Source organism: Salmo salar, chromosome ssa04 (assembly GCF_905237065.1).
Source record: "Salmo salar chromosome ssa04, Ssal_v3.1, whole genome shotgun sequence".
NCBI lineage: Eukaryota > Metazoa > Chordata > Actinopteri > Salmoniformes > Salmonidae > Salmo > Salmo salar.
Window position 1 is genome coordinate 8,717,213 of NC_059445.1, and position 21,173 is coordinate 8,738,385.

Here is a 21,173-nt window from a genome sequence, read left to right on the forward strand (position 1 = left end):
ACGACACCCGTGACAGAACTACCCACCAACCACGGACCAAGCAGCGGGGAAAGGAGCAGCAGGAGAAGAATTATATGGACTATCTGGAAACCTGGACATGGGAGGAAATTCTGGACGGGGCTGGACCTTGGCATCAGGCTGGGGAATACTGTCGCCCACTGGAGGAAATAGAGGCAGCCAAGGCGGAACGGCGCCGGTATGAGGCATTGTACGCGCCGATGGGGAAGCCGGAGAGGCAACCCCAATAATTTTTTGGGGGGGGGCACACGGGTAGTTTGGCTGGGCCAAGGGTGAGCCCTAAGCCAGCTCCCCGTGTTTCTTATGGGAAACATATGGAGTGGAGAGCGTCGAGGTATGCTAAAGTGCACACGATCTCGCCCATACGCAGGCACAGTCCGGTGCGAGTGATCCCAGCCCCTCGCAAGTGCCGTGCTAGAGTGGGCATCCAGCCTGGTAGGAGGATGCCTGCGCAGCGCATCTGGTCACCGGTGCGCCTCCTAGGTCCAGGCTACCCTACGCCCGCTCTACGCACGGCAACCATCAGGCGCCTGCACAGCCCAGTTCACCCTGTGCCAGCACTTCGCTTGTGCAGGGCTACTAGTTCCATCCAGCCAGGACGGGTTGTGCAGGAGGTGCGATCGAGACCACCAGTGCGTCTCCATGGCCCGGTATATCCAGTACAGGTACCACGCACCATGCCTCCAGTACGTCAGCCCAATCCTATTCAGCCTGTTCCCGCTCCTCAAACTAGCCTTGAAGTGCGTGTCTCCAGTCTGATACCTCCAGTACCAGCACCACGCACTAGGCTTCCAGTGCATTAGCCCAGTCCAGTATGTCCTGTGCCCGCTCCTCGCACTTGCCTTAAAGTGTGTGTCTCCAGTCTGATACCTCCAATACCAGCACCACGCACTAGGCTTCCAGTGCATCAGCCCAGTCCAGTATGTCTTGTGCCCGCTCCTCGCACTAGCCTTAAAGTGCATGTCTCCAGTCTGGTACCTCCACTACCAGCCCCACGCACTAGGCTTCCAGTGCATCAGCCCAGTCCAGTATGTCTTGTGCCCGCTCCTCGCACTAGCCTTAAAGTGCGTGTCTCCAGTCTGGTACCTCCACTACCAGCCCCACGCACTAGGCTTGCAGTGCGTCAGCTCAGTCACGAGCTTCCGACGACAGTGCCCCGTCCAGAGTGTCCGGCGACAGTGCCCCGTCCAGAGTATCCGGCAACAGTACCCCGTCCAGAGTATCCGACAACAGTGTATAGTCCGGAACCGAGTGAGACGGCCTACGGTCCGGAACCGAGTGAGACGGCCTACGGTCCGGAACCGAGTAAGACGGCCTACGGTCCGGAACCGAGTGAGACGGCCTACGGTCCGGAGCCGAGTGAGTCTGCCTACGGTCCGGAACCGAGTGAGACGGCCTACGGTCCGGAGCCGAGTGAGTCGGCCTACGGTCCGGAGCCGAGTGAGTCGGCCTACGGTCCGGAGCCGAGTGAGACGGCCTACGGTCCGGAGCCGAGTGAGTCTGCCTACGGTCCGGAGCCGAGTGAGTCTGCCTACGGTCCGGAACCGAGTGAGTCTGCCTACGGTCCGGAACCGAGTGAGTCTGCCTACGGTCCGGAACCGAGTGAGTCTGCCTACTGTCCGGAGCCGAGTGAGTCTGCCTACGGTCCGGAGCCGAGTGAGTCTGCCTACGGTCCGGAGCCGAGTGAGTCTGCCTACGGTCCGGAGCCGAGTGAGTCTGCCTACGGTCCGGAGCCGAGTGAGTCTGCCTACGGTCCGGAACCGAGTGAGTCTGCCTACGGTCCGGAACCGAGTGAGTCTGCCTACGGCTCGGAACCGAGTGAGTCTGCCTACGGTCCGGAACCGAGTGAGTCTGCCTACGGCTCGGAACCGAGTGAGTCTGCCTACGGTCCGGAACCTAATGAGTTTGCCTACGGTCCGGGACCGAGTGAGTCGCCCTACAGTCCAGGGTCTACAGGGACACAAGTCAGGCCAAGGTATTTGGGAGGAGTGGACGGGTCAGGGGGTGGTTTTAGGCCCGAGCCTAAGCCACCTCCACTGTAGGAGGTTTGGGGAGGGGGGGTGTAGCACAGGAGCCGTCGTTGACGGCAGCCACCCTACCTTCCCTCCCTTTTGTTAGGGGTTTATTTTTGGGGGTTTTGTTGAGGTGCATACGGGGTCTGCACCTTTGGGGGGGTAATGTCACGTCCTGACCAGTAATAGGGATTATTTGTTATTGTAGTTTGGTCAGGACGTGGCAGAGGGTATTTGTTTTATGTGGTTCGGGGGTTATGTGTATGTAGAGGGGTGTTGTATTTATGTGTTCTGGGGTTTTTGGTGTATGTTCTTGTTTTGGTATTCTAGGTTTTTTTACTTTGTGTATTTCTTTGTTGGTCTGTGTGGCTCTCGATCAGGAACAGCTGTTCATCATTGTTCCTGATTGAGAGTAATATTTAGGGAGCTTGTTTTCACCTGGTTGATTGTGGGTAGTTGTATTTGCACTGCTGTTGTTTAGCCTGCAAATCTGTTAGCTGTCGTTCTTTGTTTATTGTTTTTCCGTGTTCGCTATAATAAATATAATTATGAGCACGCAACCCGCTGCGCCTTGGTCTCTACATTACGACACCCGTGACAGATCAAGAGAGCAAGTAGATATATGCCTATATTTACTTGGCCAGTATTCAGGAGTCAAAGGTTTGTTGTATAGGTTTCACATCATCGCACTTCAACAATGTTTTGTTAAACAAAACTAGCCTACTGGTAGACAGGAAGCTACAACCAGAAACTAAGTGGGAATTTTATTAAGATGCTCATGCAAAAACATAAACGAGTGTGTGTGTTTTGGTATTATAACAGGAAAACTATAAATTTCTGTTGAGTCTGTTGTACTGACTTCATGTTGAATCTGATGATGTGTGAAACATACAGCAACTACTGGGACACAGGAAGCTACAATCAGGAAATGATTGTAGCTTCCTTGTTTATCCATTTCACTTGCTTTGGCAATATAGAAGGCCAGCATCCCGGAGTCGACTCTTAAATTTTGACGTTGAGACTGGTGTTTTGCGGGTACTATTTAATGAAGTTGCTAGTTGAGGACATGTGAGGCATCTGTTTCTTAAACTAGACACTCTAATGTACTTGTCCTCTTGTTCAGTTGTGCACCTTGGCCTCCCACCAGTTTGCGCTGTTTTGTGAAGGGAGTAGTCCACAGCGTTGTATGAGATCATTAGTTTCTTGGTAATTTCGAGCATGGAATAGCCTTCATGTCTCAGAACAAGAATAGACTGACGAGTTTAGAAGAAAGTTCTTTGTTTCTGGCCATTTTGAGCCTGTATTTGAGGCCCCAAATTATGATGCTCCAGATACTGAACTGGTCTAACATAATTTCAAAAGGGTTTTCTAATGATCAATTAGCCTTTTAAAATGATAAACTTGGATTAGCTACACAACGTGCCATTGGAACACAGGAGTGATGCTTGCTGATAATGGGACTCTGTATGCCTATGTAGATATTCCATAAAAAAATCATCCGTTTCCAGCTACAATAGTCATTTACAATATTAACAATGTCTACACTGTATTTCTGATCAATTTGATGTCATTTTAAAATCAATTTTTATGCGATTTTTCTCGTAAAATAGCGATAATGTTCCGACCGGGCTACGTTGTTTTCGTTCAAAGACTGAAAATGTAAAATGGACTCTTCACGTGCACACGCACACCCGTTTCATTGTTCTCAGATCGACCACTATCCAAATGCGCTACTGTTTTTCAGCCAGGGACTGCAGAGTCATCATTCAACGTTCTGGCGCCTTCTGAGAGCCTATGGGAGTCTTAGAAAATGTCACGTTACAGCAGAGATCCTCTGTTTTCGATAAAGAGGGTATAGAAGGCCAAGAAATGGTCAGAGAGGGCACTTCCTGTTTAGAATCTTCTCATGTTTTGGCCTGCCATATGAGTTCTGTTATACTCACAGACACCATTCAAACAGTTTTAGAAACTTTAGGATGTTTTCTATCCAAATCAAACAATTATATGCATATTCTAGTTTCTGGGCAGGAGTAATAACCAGATTAAATCAGGTACGTTTTTTATCCGGCCGTGAAAATACTGCCCCCTATCCTAAACAGGTTAAACTTACCACACTGGACACTTAATGAAAGAATACAGACTTATGATCAGGTGTGTGTGATTATTGACATGAAAATGTATTCCTGTAGCTTTACTCACTGCAATTGGTAAGCCTCCTGAATGAACAGGATGTTAAATATAATAATAAACTCTGTTCATCCGTTCATCAATCTGACTCAACTATTATGTGAATAAATGCAACAAGACCTGTTCGTTTCTGGAGGATCTAGTCAATGTAGCAAGCCTTACATCACCTCTCAGTATGACCGTAATGAAACTGTGTCTAACTTGCACCGTTATGCAATTATTAATGTATAAATAACTAATTCTAGCAACCAATGTTCTAGCATTAATTTATTGAGGCAATCAGCTCAGGGACGTCAAGGTGGATCCCAAGCATGTGCTTTGTATACTGTAAATAACGTCGATCAATAGACCTACTAAATGAACAATGTATAGTCAATCACAATTACTCTGGAAAACGAGGAATGCATTTACTCAATTCAACTAAAAGGATGTATTAGTCACAAAATAACGGAAACTCAAACCATTCCAACGTACATTAAATACATGACACATTATAGACTACACGGAGTAAATTACTATCAAGTAAATACTTTACGTGGTTACACGCTTCTTCAGTTCAGAACAATCTGTAAGAGACAAAACGATGTGTTTGACACACACAGGAGCTTGCTAACAACTTCTCAAAGTATGACTGAATTCACTGCCCTTTTAACCAAATTCAAGCAAAACTCACCCACAACCTGAGTTAAAAGCTCTCTAGGGTACGTGGGACGGTAGTGTCCCACCTGGCCAACATCCAGTGAAATTGCAAAGTGCGAAATTCAAAAATACTCAATTCAAATATTTAACATTCTTGAAAATATGTGTTATACATCAAAATAAAGCTTAAATTCTTGTTAATCCAGCCGCTGTGTCAGATTTCAAAAAGGCCTTATGGCAAAATCATACCATGCGATTATCTGAGGACAGTGCCCAGCACACAAAACATTACATTCAGTTACCAGCCTAGTAGATTAGTCACAAAAGTCATAAATAGCAATAAAATGTATCACTTACCTTTGATGATCTTCATATGGTTGCACACACAAGACTCCCAGTTACACAATAAATGTTCATTTTGTTCGATAAAATCCCTCTTTATATCCAAAAACCTCAGTTTTGTTGGCGTGTTTTGTTCAGTAATCCAACGGCTCAAAGGCAGTGACAACAGGTAGACGAAAAATCCAAATAGTATCAGTAAAGTTCGTAGAAACATGTCAAACGATGTTTATAATCAAGCCTCAGGTTATTTTTAGTCATAATAATCAATAATATTCAACCGGACAATAGCTTCATCAATATAAAAGAAAAACAAGAAAGGCGCACTCTCGGTCGTGCGCAGCAAACAGGTCTGGGGACTTCCCAGGGTCCACTCACTCAGAGTGGTCTTACTCCCTCATTTTTCAGAATACAAGCCTGAAACAATTTCTAAAGACTGTTGACATCTAGTGGAAGCCATAGGAAGTGCAATTTGAGTCCTAAGTCATGGGATACTGTATTCAATATAAAACTACAAACGTTAAAAAAAATCCCACTTCCTGGATGGATTTTTCTCAGGTTTTCGCCTGCCATATCAGTTCTATTATACTCACAGACATTATTGTAACAGTTTTGGACACTTTAGAGTGTTTCCTATCCAAATCTACCAATTATATGCATATCCTAGCGTCTGGGCCTGAGTAACAGGCAGTTTACTTTGGGCACGCTTTTCATCCGGAGGTGAAAATAGTGCCCCCTACCCTAGTGAGGTTAACATTTCTCTGCATTTCGTTAGTTAAAACAATAGGCAGGAACAACACAATCAGATTCTAATGTAATCAACTCAGTTTGAATGTTATGACCAAACAACAGGGATGTTCCTGATAACCAGTCAACCCAACATACAATTTCAATCCAGTCACTTTAAAATACATCAACCAGAAAACATACAATGCAATAAGATATATCAAAATATGCAGCTCTTTATCAGCTCCTGAAACAAACCAAACATGACCATGTAATTCACACAGTAACATTCATTTATTTGATTCAAGTTTCATCAGTCGTTACACCTCTCTTGGTGTCAGTGACCACAGGATTCCTTGGGAACATCTCGTCTCCAGAAGATGTGGCTCTTTTGTGTGAGGTGTGTCACTCTTCTGTGAGAAGGTGTGGCTCTCTTCTGTGAGAGGGTGTGGCTCTCTTCTGTGAGAAGGTGTGGCTCTCTTCTGTGAGACGCATATACACTCAGTGGATAGTTTATTAGGTACACCAATCTAGTACCAGGTCGCACCCCCCTTTGCCTCCAGAACAGCTACAGGTACGGTATGGCATTCAAATGTCAATCAATTGGTTTTAACCTGTTAGGGCTAGGGGGCAGTATTTGCACGGCTGGATAAAAAAAATGTACCCGATTTAATCTGGTTACTAATCCTACCCAGTAACTAGAATATGCATATACTTATTATATATGGATAGAAAACACCCTAAAGTTTCTAAAACTGTTTGAATGGTGTCTGTGAGTATAACAGAACTCATTTGGCAGGCAAAACCCTGAGACATTTTCTGACAGGAAGTGGATACCTGATGTGTTGTATTACCTTTAAACCTATGTCATTGAAAAACACAGGGGCTGAGGAATATTTTGGCACTTCCTATTGCTTCCACTAGATGTCACCAGCCTTTACAAAGTGTTTTGAGTCTTCTGGAGGGAGATCTGACCGAACAAGAGCCATGGAACGATGATGGCCCATTAGACACCTGGCGCGAGTTCATGTTGGGTACCCTCGTTCCAATACGTTATAAAAGAGAATGCATTCGTCCACCTTGAATATTATTCATGTTCTGGTTAAAAAAGGCCCTAATGATTTATGCTATACAACGTTTGACATGTTTGAACGAACGTAAATATATTTTTTCCCCTCGTTCATGAAGTGAAGTCCGGCGGGCTTAGATCATGTGCTAACAAGACGGAGATTTTTGGACATAAATGATGAGTTTTTTTTAACAAAACTACATTCGTTATGGACCTGTGATACCTGGAAGTGACATCTGATGAAGAGAATCAAAGGTAATGGATTATTTACATAGTATTTTCGATTTTAGATCTCCCCAATATGACGGCTAGTCTGTATCGCAACGCGTATTTTTCTGGGCGCAGTGCTCAGATTATTGCAAAGTGTGATTTCCCATTAAGGTTATTTTTAAATCTGGCAAGTTGATTGCGTTCAAGAGATGTAAATCTATAATTCTTTAAATGACAATATAATATTTTACCAATGTTTTCTAATTTTAATTATTTAATTTGTGGTGCTGACTTGACTGCCGGTTATTGGAGGGAAACGATTTCCTCAACATCAATGCCATAGTAAAACGCTGTTTTTGGATATAAATATGAACTTGATAGAACTAAAAATGCATGCATTGTCTAACATAATGTCCTAGGAGTGTCATCTGATGGAGATTGTAAAAGGTTAGTGCATCATTTTAGCTGGTTTTATGGTTTTGGTGACCCTGTCTTTGAATTGACAAAACATTACACACAACTCTTGTAAATGTACTGTCCTAACATACTCTAAATTTATGCTTTCGCCGTAAAACCTTTTTGAAATCGTAAAACGTGGTTAGATTAAGGAGATGTTTATCTTTCAAAGGGTGTAAAATAGTTGTATGTTTGAAAAGTTTGAACTTTGACATTTACGTCATTTAGCAGACACTCTTATCCAGAACGACTTACAGTAGTGAATGCATACATTTCATACATTTTTATTTTTTTCTGTGCTGGCCCCCCGTGGGAATCGAACCCACAACCCTGGTGTTGCAAACACCATGCTCTACCAACTGAGCTACAGGGAAGGCCCATTTATTTGGATTCAAATTTGCCTCTCTTGAAATGCACCTGCTGTTGATGGAGTGCACCACGGGTGGGACGCTTGCGTCCCACCTAGCCCATAGAGGTTAAAGGGCCTATCATGTGCTAGGAAAACATTCCCCACACCATTACACCACCGCCACCAGCCTGTACCGTTGACACCAGGCAGGATGTTGCAATGGACTCATGCTGTTTACGCCAAATCCTGACACTGTCATCAGCATGACGCAACAGGAACTGGAATTCATCGGACCAGGCAATGTTTTTCCACTCCTCCATTGTCCAGTGTTGGTGATCGCGTGCCTATTCACTAATAGGAGTGGAACCTGGTGTGGTCGTCTGCTACTATAGTCCATCCATGACAAGGACCGACGCGTTGTGCATTCTGAGATACTGTTCCACACACTTCTGTTGAAACGTGCCATTATTTGCCTGTTTGTGGGCCTCGTCTTAGCACGATTCCTGCCAATCTCTTTTGACCTTTCTTATCAACATGCTGTTTTCGCCCACAGGACTTCCGCTGTCTGGATATTTTTAGTTTGTCACACAGTTGGCCGGCCATTTCTGACGTACTGGAAACGGCACCTGGCACTGACGATCATACCACGCTTAAAGTTGTTTAGGTAGCTTGTTTTACCCATTCTAATGTTCAGTCGAACAGTAACTGAATGCCTCGATGCCTGTCTGCCTGATTTATATAGCAACCCATCGCCACCTGACACAATGTCTGTAGGAGCGAACTATTTTCAGGAACAAGGTGGTCCACCTAATAAACTGGCCACTGAGTTTATATGGCCATTCATCTAAACAATGTGTTGAGTTCTCATGCTGGGCATCGGTGCCTTCTCTCATTTTTTTTCACTAGTGATTTAATTTATTCCGGCGACCGCCACAATTGTTTATTTTATTGGCCTTGCGACAGAACTATATCTAGAATTAGAATCCCTATTCATTTAATAGGATCTCTATGGGCCTAATAGTAAAGATTTAACTTTTCAAATGTATTTGACTACCTGTTAATGTGGCATAAACAACAACCAGTCATGTTTTCATCTTATTGTCAAACAATTACTTCAAAAGGCTCATGCATAGGCTAACTGCACACCTTACTCAGGGACAGCGTAACGACAGGTGGTGTGAAAAAATTACATATTTTTAAGCCTCATTTAGATATCATTACTTTCAACATAGTAGGCTATTTGTTAGTCAACTTGTCTATAATTAGATACATGCAGCTTCTCTTCTGTCATGACTTGATGTTCTAGAGTGTAACATAAATTAGATACATTTTGTTAGTCAACTTGTCTATAATTAGATACATTCAGCTTCTCTTCTGTCATGACTTGATGTTCTAGAGTGTAACATAAATTAGATACATTTTGTTAGTCAACTTGTCTATAATTAGATACATGCAGCTTCTCTTCTGTCATGACTTGATGTTCTAGAGTGTAACATAAATTAGATACATTTTGTTAGTCAACTTGTCTATAATTAGATACATTCAGCTTCTCTTCTGTCATGACTTGATGTTCTAGAGTGTAACATAAATTAGATACATTTTGTTAGTCAACTTGTCTATAATTAGATACATTCAGCTTCTCTTCTGTCATGACTTGATGTTCTAGAGTGTAACATAAATTAGATACATTTTGTTAGTCAACTTGTCTATAATTAGATACATTCAGCTTCTCTTCTGTCATGACTTGACGTTATAGAGTGTAACAGAAATTAGATACATTTTGTGAGTCAACTTGTCTGTAGTTAGATACATGCAGCTTTCCAATAGTATATCAGTTCATCATGGTGTAACGGTTGTCGTCAGATAAAGTGGACCAAAACGCAGCAAGAATATGTGCACTCATCTTCTTTTATTTGGTTAAGAAGGAGAACCAAAAATAAACACGTACACAAAGAATAACACAACGACTATATACAGGCTGGTAAGGCACAAGGCTATACACAGAACAATCTCCCACAAACTACAAAACAAAACACATACCTATATATAGGACTCTCAATCAGAGGCAACTAAAAAACACCTGCCTCCAATTGAGAGTCCAACCCCAATTAACAAAACATAGAAATACACTAACATAGAACAGTGCCCAAAAACCCCCGGAATACATAAATCAAATACCCTACTAAACAAACCACCACCCCGAACCACATAAAACAAATACCCCTCTGCCACGTCCTGACCAAATATAATACAATTACTCCCTCTGCTGGTCAGGACATGACACATGGATACATATTTTATGTGGTTGAAAATGAAATACTGTCAGCTGTTATGTTGCTGAAAGAAATTGCACGTTTAGTGTACACAACAGGTCCCAAAGCATGTATTTGCATTCTCTGAAGATGCTAAAATAAATAAATATTTATTCAGTCCTGTTCCCAAGGCAAAATTAACATTTGGTCTATACTTTTTTGCTGTGAGGAACACTTAATTCTGCAGGAGTTAATATTATAAGGCTACATGTGAGGCCTACAGTCAGTGTCCAGACTACAGTTACTATTATAATAGGCTACATGTGAGGCCTACAGTCAGTGTCCAGACTTCAGTTAATATTATAATAGACTACATGTGAGGCCTACAGTCAGTGTCCAGACTACAATTCATATTATAATTGGCTACATGTGAGGCCTACAGTCAGTGTCCAGACTTCAATTAGCCTACTATTCCAACTCGGCTAGTCTACTAAAATATTTCCTGCATCCAGTTGATACATGCAAAGAGACATCAGTTACAAAACACCAAACAGTGTTCTGAATGACATTCAGAGATAGTCATTCGTTAGGCCTACACAAGTCCTGAACTGAATTCATGTGTACACTTCTGTCCACTCGCGTCTCGGTCTCGGGCACACATCTCTGCCTTGGCAAAATGTCTGTGTTATTGTTGGATTACAAATCATTTTGGAAAGTATATTTACTCATTTTTAATGCAGTTTACTTGTGGTAAGGATAAATAAATAGTGTCGTTTTTTTGGAATCTATGTTTTAATTATTGTGATAGGCTCCTAAAAAAATCTCTCTCAATCTGTAGCTGGTCTCTCTCTTTAGTCTTTAGTCAGGCTGTTGTAACTGGTCTGTAGCTGGTCTCTCTCTCTTCAGTCAGGGTGTTGTAACTGGTCTTTAGCTGGTCTCTCTCTTTAGTCTTTAGTCAGGCTGTTGTAACCGGTCTGTAGCTGGTCTCTCTCTTCAGTCAGGGTGTTGTAACTGGTCTGTAATTGGTCTCTCTCTTTATTCAGGTTGTTGTAGCTGGTCTGTAGCTGGTCTCTCTCTGCAGATGAGTTGGTCTTATAGGCTAAGAAGCTCTTAGAGACCCCATCATCTGTCACAACAACCGAAAAGTATAGCTAATGGAGATAATCACAAACCTGCTGGTGATTTGTAGAAATGATAACTTAAGACTTACAGTAGACAGACAGGCCAATTATCCCGTTCAGTAGAACACACAGCAGCCCAAGACACACTGCAGCAACTAGGATGGGTCTCGTTCCTGTGTTATCATGCTCTGTGGACACAAGAAAATATGTGTATAGTATATTTGTGTGTGTGGTGTGTGTGTGTGTGTGTGTGTGTGTGCGTGCGTGCGTGCATGCGTGCGTGTGTGCGCACACATGCTCTTGTGTTCAAGGGTAAACGAGTTCGGCTGGACACGAATAAAATAGATTTTATCATCCGAGTGTGTTATTATTGTACTTACACACTAATCAACATTGTATGACATAGCATTTAACACTTCTTTAAGCACAATGCAGTTAATGTCCTGTTCTGAGAGCTGAACATGCATCCAAGGCACGTATTCTACATGGGTTTGGGCAAAGCTTTGTGGCAACAGCTGGCCTCTATTTGTGTTAACTGGCTCTCACAGAAGCATGCAGACACAGGCCCCTGGGCAAGAGAGTGGCGTGCAGACATACACTGCACGCACTGACTCACTCACAGACACACACACACACACACACACACACACACACACACACACACACACACACACACACACACACACACAAACGCACACATACACACACAAAGCTATTGGCAATATTTGACTTCATTGACATCCAACCCTGGACTCCATCTCTTGAGACGGACTGACTGTTTGTTTTCAAAGGTCAACTGATTCACAAAGAACACCCTGTCTCAGTCTCAGAACCTAAAGCAGAGCAGAGTTACACATGCAGGAGATAAACTCGGTTGTCACGGGTGTCGTTGGGTAGAGACGACCAAAACGCAGCAGGAATGTGGATGCTCATCTTGATTAATTTATTAAATAAATCCCAGGTGAAAACAAGCAACTAACATATGACTCCCAATCAGAAACAACGACGTACAGCTGTTCCTGATCGGGAGCCACACAGACCACACAGCAATAGACAAACTAGAAAACCATACAAAACACAAACCCTTCTGCCACGTCCTGACCAAATACTAATACAATTACTCCCTCTGCTGGTCAGGACGTGACATCGGTTTTATAGAGGCCCATCCGAAAGAGAAAATGTACAGTCAGGGGCTGTAAGTGTGCTTTGAGGGGTTGTGGGTTACATGGTCTGTTAAACATTACAGTATAAGGTATTGTGTGGCTGAGCATCTGCAGGGCTGTGGGTTCGACCCCCGCAGGGATGAAATGCACTTAAAAGTCTATGCATTCACTGTCAGGTAAGATGTTTTGAATAAAAGTGTCTCCTCTGAAAAGGAAATGGTGAAACACTAAACATGAGGGTTGTGCAAGCCCTCAAAAATGCAGATTCTGGCGTGGGACTGATAGGGTAAAGGTCTCTGCATTCACTGTCCTGGAAGTCACTGCCCTCCTTGGCTTACAGTACATATGGGGCTTTCTGCTGAAGCATCCCATTCAGTATGTCTTGTAGCAGCATATCGCAATGGATGTTGACAAATCCGTAAGAATCCGTAATCATTAGTCCAAAACGTTTTGCAACGTAAATAGTTTACTCCAAACGGAAAATGTTTTGCAACGAAAACAAGATTTTCTATTGGACTAATATATCTATGTCCCTCCCCATTTGGTTCTGTTTCGTACTGTATGGCTCTGTTTGGTTCCTAGTGAACACCCCTGTAGTCTCCTCCTGTAGTTTATTGGCTGTAGTGTCTGGGGCTAGTGTCTGGGACTTGGTGATGACGAGAGCTCCCTGGATGAAACAACACTGACGCTGGACACCGGCTGTGCTGGCATTGGTCGCCTCCAGCAGACGGCCAGGAAAGGACTGTTTTCCTTGGATACGGTTGCCACAGCAGCATCAGCAGGAAATACTGGAGACAGAGAGTCAGGGGGAGAGAGGAGGGGCCGCAGGCTGCATGTTGCTTGTGACGGAGGCAGCTGGCTGATGGTATACACATTGGATGGGACGGTGATGCGCTCATCTTCGCTTGTCAAATGTTTTTGAGTGTATTCCACACATGCCTCTACAGCAGTAGGAGGCATGAAGAGGCGAGTGTATGTGTGTGTGTGTTTGTGTGACTTGTACATAAGTGTGTGTGTGCACAGCAGTGGAGGCTGGAAGGCTGCTGAGGGGAGGACGGCTGATAATAACGGATGGAATGGAGTCAATGGAATGGTATCAAACACATCAATGACGTGGTTTAAATATGGTTGATATGTATACCATTCCAACCATTATTATGAGCCGCCCTCTCCTCAGCAGCCTCCACTGGACCGCAGTCTATATGTGCCCCCACTTTTGTCAATAATAAAACAGGTGCCCCCACTCACCTCACTTTAGACATAGAGCTAGATTGTATAGAATTGTATGAATGGTTCAACTCTTGAATTGTGCCTGTTCAGCTTTCCAACGATAGAACAGAAATCTAAATACTTTGGGCTGTGAGACTATGTGAGGAATTCTAGCCCTTCACTGAAGCATGTTCAACAGGTATAAGTGTCTGATTGTGCCCGAGTTCATGGTAAGAGGGGGAAAGTGGATAAGATGAAGTCAGACAAATGTTTCTCTAGCCTTGAGGTCTCCTGGTCCTGGTTTTCTTTTTTTTCTTTCTTTCTTTCTTTCTTTCTTTCTTTCTTTCTTTCTTTCTTTCTTTCTTTCTTTCTTTCTTTCTTTCTTTCTCAGGAAACGGATCTGCATTCCAACCCACACAGGAAGCGGACAGGTCAGGAAAACTTAGCTAGACACTAGAGAGGGAGAGGTTATAGAAGGAGCTTCCAATTGCTCAGTTGGATAAACCAGGGTCTGTAGTGTTTCAACAGCCGGGTCTGTAGCGTTACAACAGCAGGGTCTGTAGCGTTACAACACCAGGGTTGTGGTGTTAAAACACCAGGGTCTGTAGTGTTTCAACAGCAGGGTCTGTAGTGTTACAACACCAGGGTCTGTAGCGTTACAACACCAGGGTTGTGGTGTTAAAACACCAGGGTCTGTAGTGTTACAACAGCAGGGTCTGTAGCGTTACAACAGCAGGGTCTGTAGCGTTACAACACCAGGGTGCGTAGTTTTACAACACCAGGGTCTGTAGTGTTACAACACCAGGGTCTGTAGTGTTAAAACACCAGGGTCTGTAGTGTTACAACACCAGGGTCTGTAGTGTTACAACACCAGGGTCTGTAGTGTTACAACACCAGGGTCTGTAGTGTTACAACACCAGGGTCTGTAGTGTTAAAACACCAGGGTCTTTAGTGTTACAACACCAGGGTCTGTAGCGTTACAACACCAGGGTTGTGGTGTTAAAACACCAGGGTCTGTAGTGTTACAACAGCAGGGTCTGTAGCGTTACAACAGCAGGGTCTGTAGCGTTACAACACCAGGGTGCGTAGTTTTACAACACCAGGGTCTGTAGTGTTACAACACCAGGGTCTGTAGTGTTAAAACACCAGGGTCTGTAGTGTTACAACACCAGGGTCTGTAGTGTTACAACACCAGGGTCTGTAGTGTTACAACACCAGGGTCTGTAGTGTTACAACACCAGGGTCTGTAGTGTTAAAACACCAGGGTCTGTAGTGTTACAACACCAGGGTCTGTAGTGTTACAACACCAGGGTCTGTAGTGTTACAACACCAGGGTTGTAGGTTTGACTCCACATGGGTCACATATTATAGATACATCAATGTCTGTCTGTTTGGGAGAAAAATGTATTTGCAACAGTGTACCAGGAGTTCAACTTGCTGACCACCTGACCAGAAGAACTCTGTGCTGTCATTACAATTATCGGGGCCTGGAGTTTTTGCTGGTCAGGATGGATGGAAGGAGAGACAGTAAGAGAGAGAGAGAGAGAAAGAGAGAGAGAAGTGGAATAAAGGACAACCGGTGACAGCCATTTTGCTGAGTGTAACAGTGATTTTTCCTCTGACAAAAGATTCACCGCAGTGGTAGAGGGTGCAGCGTTACCATGACACAGACTGGCCGTAGAGGGCGACAGAGAGAGAAACTGTTTCTTCATAAACTCACCTCTTTGCAGAGAGATCATTACTTTAAATTGTCAGCAGGTGGAGCCAAAACTCTTTCATTCCCTTAAGGCCCATCAAGGAAAATGTATCTCTTCCTGCTTCACCTGCAGTGCAGAAGAGAAAGGAGGATATGCGTCAGACCTGGGTTGAAATACATAGGAGTATTAGAATATTAGAATATTTGTATCTGAAAATACATAACAATACTAGACTACCAATACTAAACTACATGCTAAATGCGTTGCAGAAAAGTTATTGTGCAACAGGGGGATCAAATTAAGATCCTACACCTGTGTACAGCACTATCACCAACACACCCACCACCCCATCCCACTACTTTGGCCCTATCATATGCTACATCAGGCCGTCGGCCTGAGAGGATTGAACCCCTTCTCTCAAAACCCCATGTAGATCTTCTGCACTAAAATCTCTCACACTGTTGCCGCTACCACACAGAATCTTCTGGGATTTCCGCTCCATCAGTGCAGTACAATTAACGAACATGACAATAAATGAAAGAAATCTAAAACATATCTTCTCTGGATCTCTGTCTTCAGTCCTACTCACTGGGGGGCTACCAGTCGAATCATTCACCCTTGGACAATTCCACTTCTCGAAAATGTAACATATGTAACAGTTCCCAGTTTGTTATATGCCCAGCTTGACACAACATATGGGTCGGCCAAAGAGCAGGGATCCACCTTTTCCCAAAATCTCACTCCTACCCGTCCAAAATCATGTCTGGTATGATCAGGGCCAAGGCTGGCAGTCTCTACTACACCTGCCGCTGCAGTCACTTCATCCTGGCTAGGCTTCATTTCAGAGCAAACATTACTGGCGACAGACTCCACCGTGAGTTTCTAATCAGAGCTAGCAGAATGATGGGATCCAAGATCCTCAAGAGGGCAAATAGATTTGTTTTTAAATTAACTTGGCTTGTATGCATCAGACAAAGGTTTTTGCTTAGCACCATTACCTCGGATTCGCATCATCGCACTTCCACAATGTTTTGTGGAACATAACTAGCCTATTGGTAGACAGGAAGCTTCAATCAGGAAATAAGTAGGAATTGTATTAATATGCTCATACAAACATGTAAACGAGTGTGTTTGTGTGTGTTTGGTATTATAACAGCAAAATTATACATTTTCATTGTTAAATGTATTCTGTTGAATCCACAGTACTAACTTCATGTTGTGTCTGATAATGTGTGAAACATAACTACTGGGACACAGGAACCATAATCAGGAAATAAGTTTGACTTTTATTAATATGCTAATACAAACAAATAAAACATGCGTGTGCGTGTGTGTGGGTTTGAGAGCGAGAGAGAAAGAGAGAAAGAGAGAAAGAGAGAGAGAGAGAGAGAGAGAGAGAGAGAGAGAGAGAGAGAGAGAGAGAGAGAGAAAGAGAGAAAGAGAGAGAGAGAGAGAGAGAGAGAGAGAGAGAGAGAGAGAGAGAGAGAGAGAGAGAGAGAGAGAGAGAGAGAGAGAGAGAGAGAGAGAGAGAGAGAGAGAGAGAGAGAGAGAGAGAGAGAGAGAGAGAGAGAGAGAGAGAGAGAGAGAGAGAGAGAGAGAGAGAGAGAGAGAGAGAGAGAGAGAGAGAGAAAGTTGTGTGCACTGAAGGTTGCTGTACGTGCTACAGTATGTTGTCATGGTGATGTTAAAGCACTTTCTCACAAATCCAGTGAAGTTTCATCTCACATGACAAGTCATTCCACACCTTCAGAGGACTCTGATCTGTGCGTATCTCAACACAGTCCTCCTCACCATTTTCTGGTTTGCCACCACCACTATCAGGCTGTGGGTCATACCAGTACCTACAGGGTTAAAAACAGTCAGATATCATGGTTAATACCAGTACCTACAGGGTTAAAAACAGTCAGACATCATGGTTAATACCAGTACCTACAGGGTTAAAAACAGTCAGATAGCATGGTTAATACCAGTACCTACAGGGTTAAAAACAGTCAGACATCATGGTTAATACCAGTACCTACAGGGATAAAAACAGTCAGATAGCATGGTTAATACCAGTACCTACAGGGTTAACAACAGTCAGATATCATGGTTAATACCAGTACCTACAGGGTTAAAACAGTCAGATATCATGGTTAATACCAGTACCTACAGGGTTAAAAACAGTCAGATAGCATGGTTAATACCAGTACCTACAGGGTTAACAACAGTCAGATATCATGGTTAATACCAGTACCTACAGGGTTAAAAACAGTCAGATGTCATGGTTAATACCAGTACCTACAGGGTTAAAAACAGTCAGATGTCATGGTTAATACCAGTACCTACAGGGTTAACAACAGTCAGATATCATGGTTAATACCAGTACCTACAGGGTTAAAAACAGTCAGATATCATGGTTAATACCAGTACCTACAGGGTTAACAACAGTCAGATATCATGGTTAATACCAGTACCTACAGGGTTAAAACAGTCAGATATCATGGTTAATACCAGTACCTACAGGGTTAACAACAGTCAGATATCATGGTTAATACCAGTACCTACAGGGTTAACAACAGTCAGATATCATGGTTAATACCAGTACCTACAGGGTTAAAACAGTCAGTTATCATGGTTAATAGCAGTACCTACAGGGTTAAAAACAGTCAGATGTCATGGTTAATATCGGTACCTACAGGGTTAAAAACAGTCAGATTTACATTTTAGCAGACGCTCTTATCCAGAGCGACTTACAGTAGTGAATGCATACATTACATTTCATACATTATTTTTCTGTGCTGGCCCCCCGTGGGATTCGAACCCACAACCCTGGCGTTGCAAACACCATGCTCTACCAATTGAGCTACAGGGAAGATATCATGGTTAATATCAGTACCTACAGGGTAAACAACAGTCAGACATCACAATCTTAAATAATATACAGACATGTTTCATCTTACAGTTAACTTTGTTGACTGATGCCATCAATGACAATAACCTGTATAGAAAAAGGTTGAAAGGAGCCTTATTGACAGATTAGTAATCATCTCTCACCCTGTGGTCAGTGTTGTGCCGTCCACCCATTTCCAGGTCCCCTCATTAACAGAGTCAGTCAGACCAATCCAGACTCTCTTCTTGAGGTTGATGAGAAACTTCTGTTGTTGAGAAAGATAAATATATATTCATATGTTTGATCATATCTAACCGTCTCTCTCTCTCTCTCTCACCTGTTCCTCATCACTGTTTATGATCACCAGGTCTGCTCCTCTCTCCAGACAGTCCTTTCTGCTCTCCTTCCAGGTTTTAGTCTCAGTAGACAGGAAGTACCACATGGATTCAAACTTCTGCCAGCCAGCAGGACAGGTTTGTTCTACAAGATGATTAACATTAATTTCCTTCAACTTATCAAACTGGACACTTAATGTAAGAATATAGACTCATGATCAGATGTGTGTTGTTAATGACAATTTATTACTGTATGTTTACTCACTGCAATTGTTAAGACTCCCGCTAAGAAAATCTCTCTCAGTCTGTAGCTGATCTCTCTCTTTAGTCAGGTTGTTATAACTGGTCTGTATCTGGTCTCTCTCTTTAGTCAGGTTGTTGTAGCTGGTCTGTAGCTGGTTTCTCTCTTTAGTCAGGTTGTTGTAGCTGGTCTGTAGCTGGTCTCTCTCTGCAGATGAGTTCTTTGAGACGTTGCTGTCTGCAACAACAATAAAGAAAAAGTTGCTCACTAAAATAGATCACATCAGAACTACTAAATCTGAATTATAAGAACTATTTAAACAGTGTACAAAAATATAAATGTAAAGTGTTGGTCCCATGTTTCATGAGATGAATTAAAAGATCCCAGAAACGTTTCATATGAACAAAAAGCTTATTTCTCTCAAATGTGTTTACATCCCTGTTAGTCAGCATTTATCCTTTGCCAAGATAATCCATCCACCTGACAGGTGTGGCATATCAAGAAGCTGATTAAACAGCATGATCATTACACAGGTGCACCTTGTGCTGGAGACAATAAAAGGCCACTTTAAAATGTGTAGTTTTGCCACAGATGTTTCAAGTTTTGAGGGAACGTGCATCTGGCATGCTGACTGCAGGAATGTCCACCAGAGCTGTTGCCAGATAAATTAATGTTCATGTCTCTACCCTAAGCTGCCTCCAATGTCATTTTAGAGAATTTGGCAGTACGTCCAACTGGCCTAACAACCGGAGACCACGTGTAACTACGCCAGCCCAGGACCTCCACATCCGGCTTCTTCACCTGTTGGATCGTCTGAGGGAGGGTGCTGAGGAGTATTTCTGTCTGTAATAAAGCCCTTTTGTGGGGAAAAACTCATTCTGATTGGCTGGGCCTGGTTCCCCAGTGGTTGGAACCTGGCTGCCAAGTGGGTGGACCTTTGCCCTCCAAGGTCCACCCATGGCTGAACCTCTGCCAGTCATGTGACATCCATAGATTAGGGCCTAATGAATTTATTTCAATTGATTGATATGAACTGTAACGCAGTAAAATCTTAGAAATGTTTCAGTGTTGCATTTATATTGTTGTTTAGTATAGATATACTGTAGACTTACATTGGACAGACAGGCCTATGATCCCAGCCAGTAGGAGAACACACAGCAGCCCCAGACACATGGCAGCAACTCCAGAGGGTCTCTTCCACCACTGAAAATGTACTGAATCACAAATTATTAAAGATCTTTGGTAATGTGTTTTACTGTATCACCCAGGATTGGGACAAATAAAGGTCTAGTACTACAGGATAATCTCACCTGTTTAATATATTGTGTGTGTCATTTATTTGCGTGTGTGTGTGTGACTGCGTGTGTGTGTGTGTTACCTGACTGCTGGTCTCCTGGTTCATTATTAGGAGCAGTGTCTGCTGTCTCTTCTCTCTTGGTGCTGGTCTCACCGTCTCTCAGGGTGTCTGCACTGACGTAGATATCCACAATCCTCTCCTCCATCAAACCTCTGTCTAACTTGACCTTCTTGTTCATATCTGGCTCAGCATAGATGGCCTCAGACATCTCCAATAACTTACTGTGTTTTCTGTCCATACTCAGGTTCTGGTCCTATCGTTGACCCTGTGTCTGTTTCTGTCTCTGCTCTGAGTCTGTGTCTCTGTCTCCGCTCTGTCTGAGAGTAACTGTTTAAGATGTCATCCCCAGAATAAAAGGGAAATGTAGAAAGAGGAAGATGATGAAATAGTAACATGGTGGTTGAGGTTGGGACATTTTATTCTTCTTCAACTCTTGACACACAGCATGATGATAAGTAGTGATTACATTAATATATTCAAACCAAAAAAATGTGTGTGTGGTTTTCTGTTGTGGCAGTGGCGCAGCTCAGTTTGTAGCTAATCTCCACATTTTGCCATGAGGCTGAGAGAAAATGTTGCTGTTTTAGAGCTCAGGGATTCTTGAAAGACGGGACATTTACAACTTTCTTTCCACAAATATTTGTTTTAATATTAAAACCCCATCCAGCTCTCTGTCTCTGACACCTGTTCCTGTTCTCTGTTAATGATCACCAGAGGCCTCATCAACCGCAGATAGACACAAATCTGTTAGTAAACTATGCATAGTGCCATTTCCACGCAAAGTCTGAGATTTATATGAACGTTTGCTTGAATTAACGCACAGACATGACCATCCGTAGGAACAGTGAGTGCCAAGTGGTGGAATAAGGGAACTGCTTGAAATTGTAAAAGCAATAATTGAATTTGATTTCCATTGTCAAT

The 21,173-nt window shown here is 43.2% G+C and overlaps 1 protein-coding gene across 1 annotated transcript; it reads right to left on the reverse strand.

Moving 5' to 3' along the window:
• Positions 1-16,713: 16,713 nt before the first annotated feature.
• On the reverse strand, positions 16,714-20,584 carry LOC106602241 (CD209 antigen-like protein C). The gene is made up of 6 exons (XM_014194757.2): positions 20,274-20,584; positions 20,008-20,109; positions 18,920-19,132; positions 18,657-18,799; positions 18,484-18,584; positions 16,714-17,288 (listed from the first exon to the last, which is right to left on the reverse strand). Exons 1-6 carry the CDS (start codon positions 20,488-20,490, stop codon positions 17,132-17,134), a joined length of 933 nt encoding a protein of 310 aa, XP_014050232.1. The 5' UTR covers positions 20,491-20,584; the 3' UTR covers positions 16,714-17,131.
• Positions 20,585-21,173: the final 589 nt, after the last annotated feature.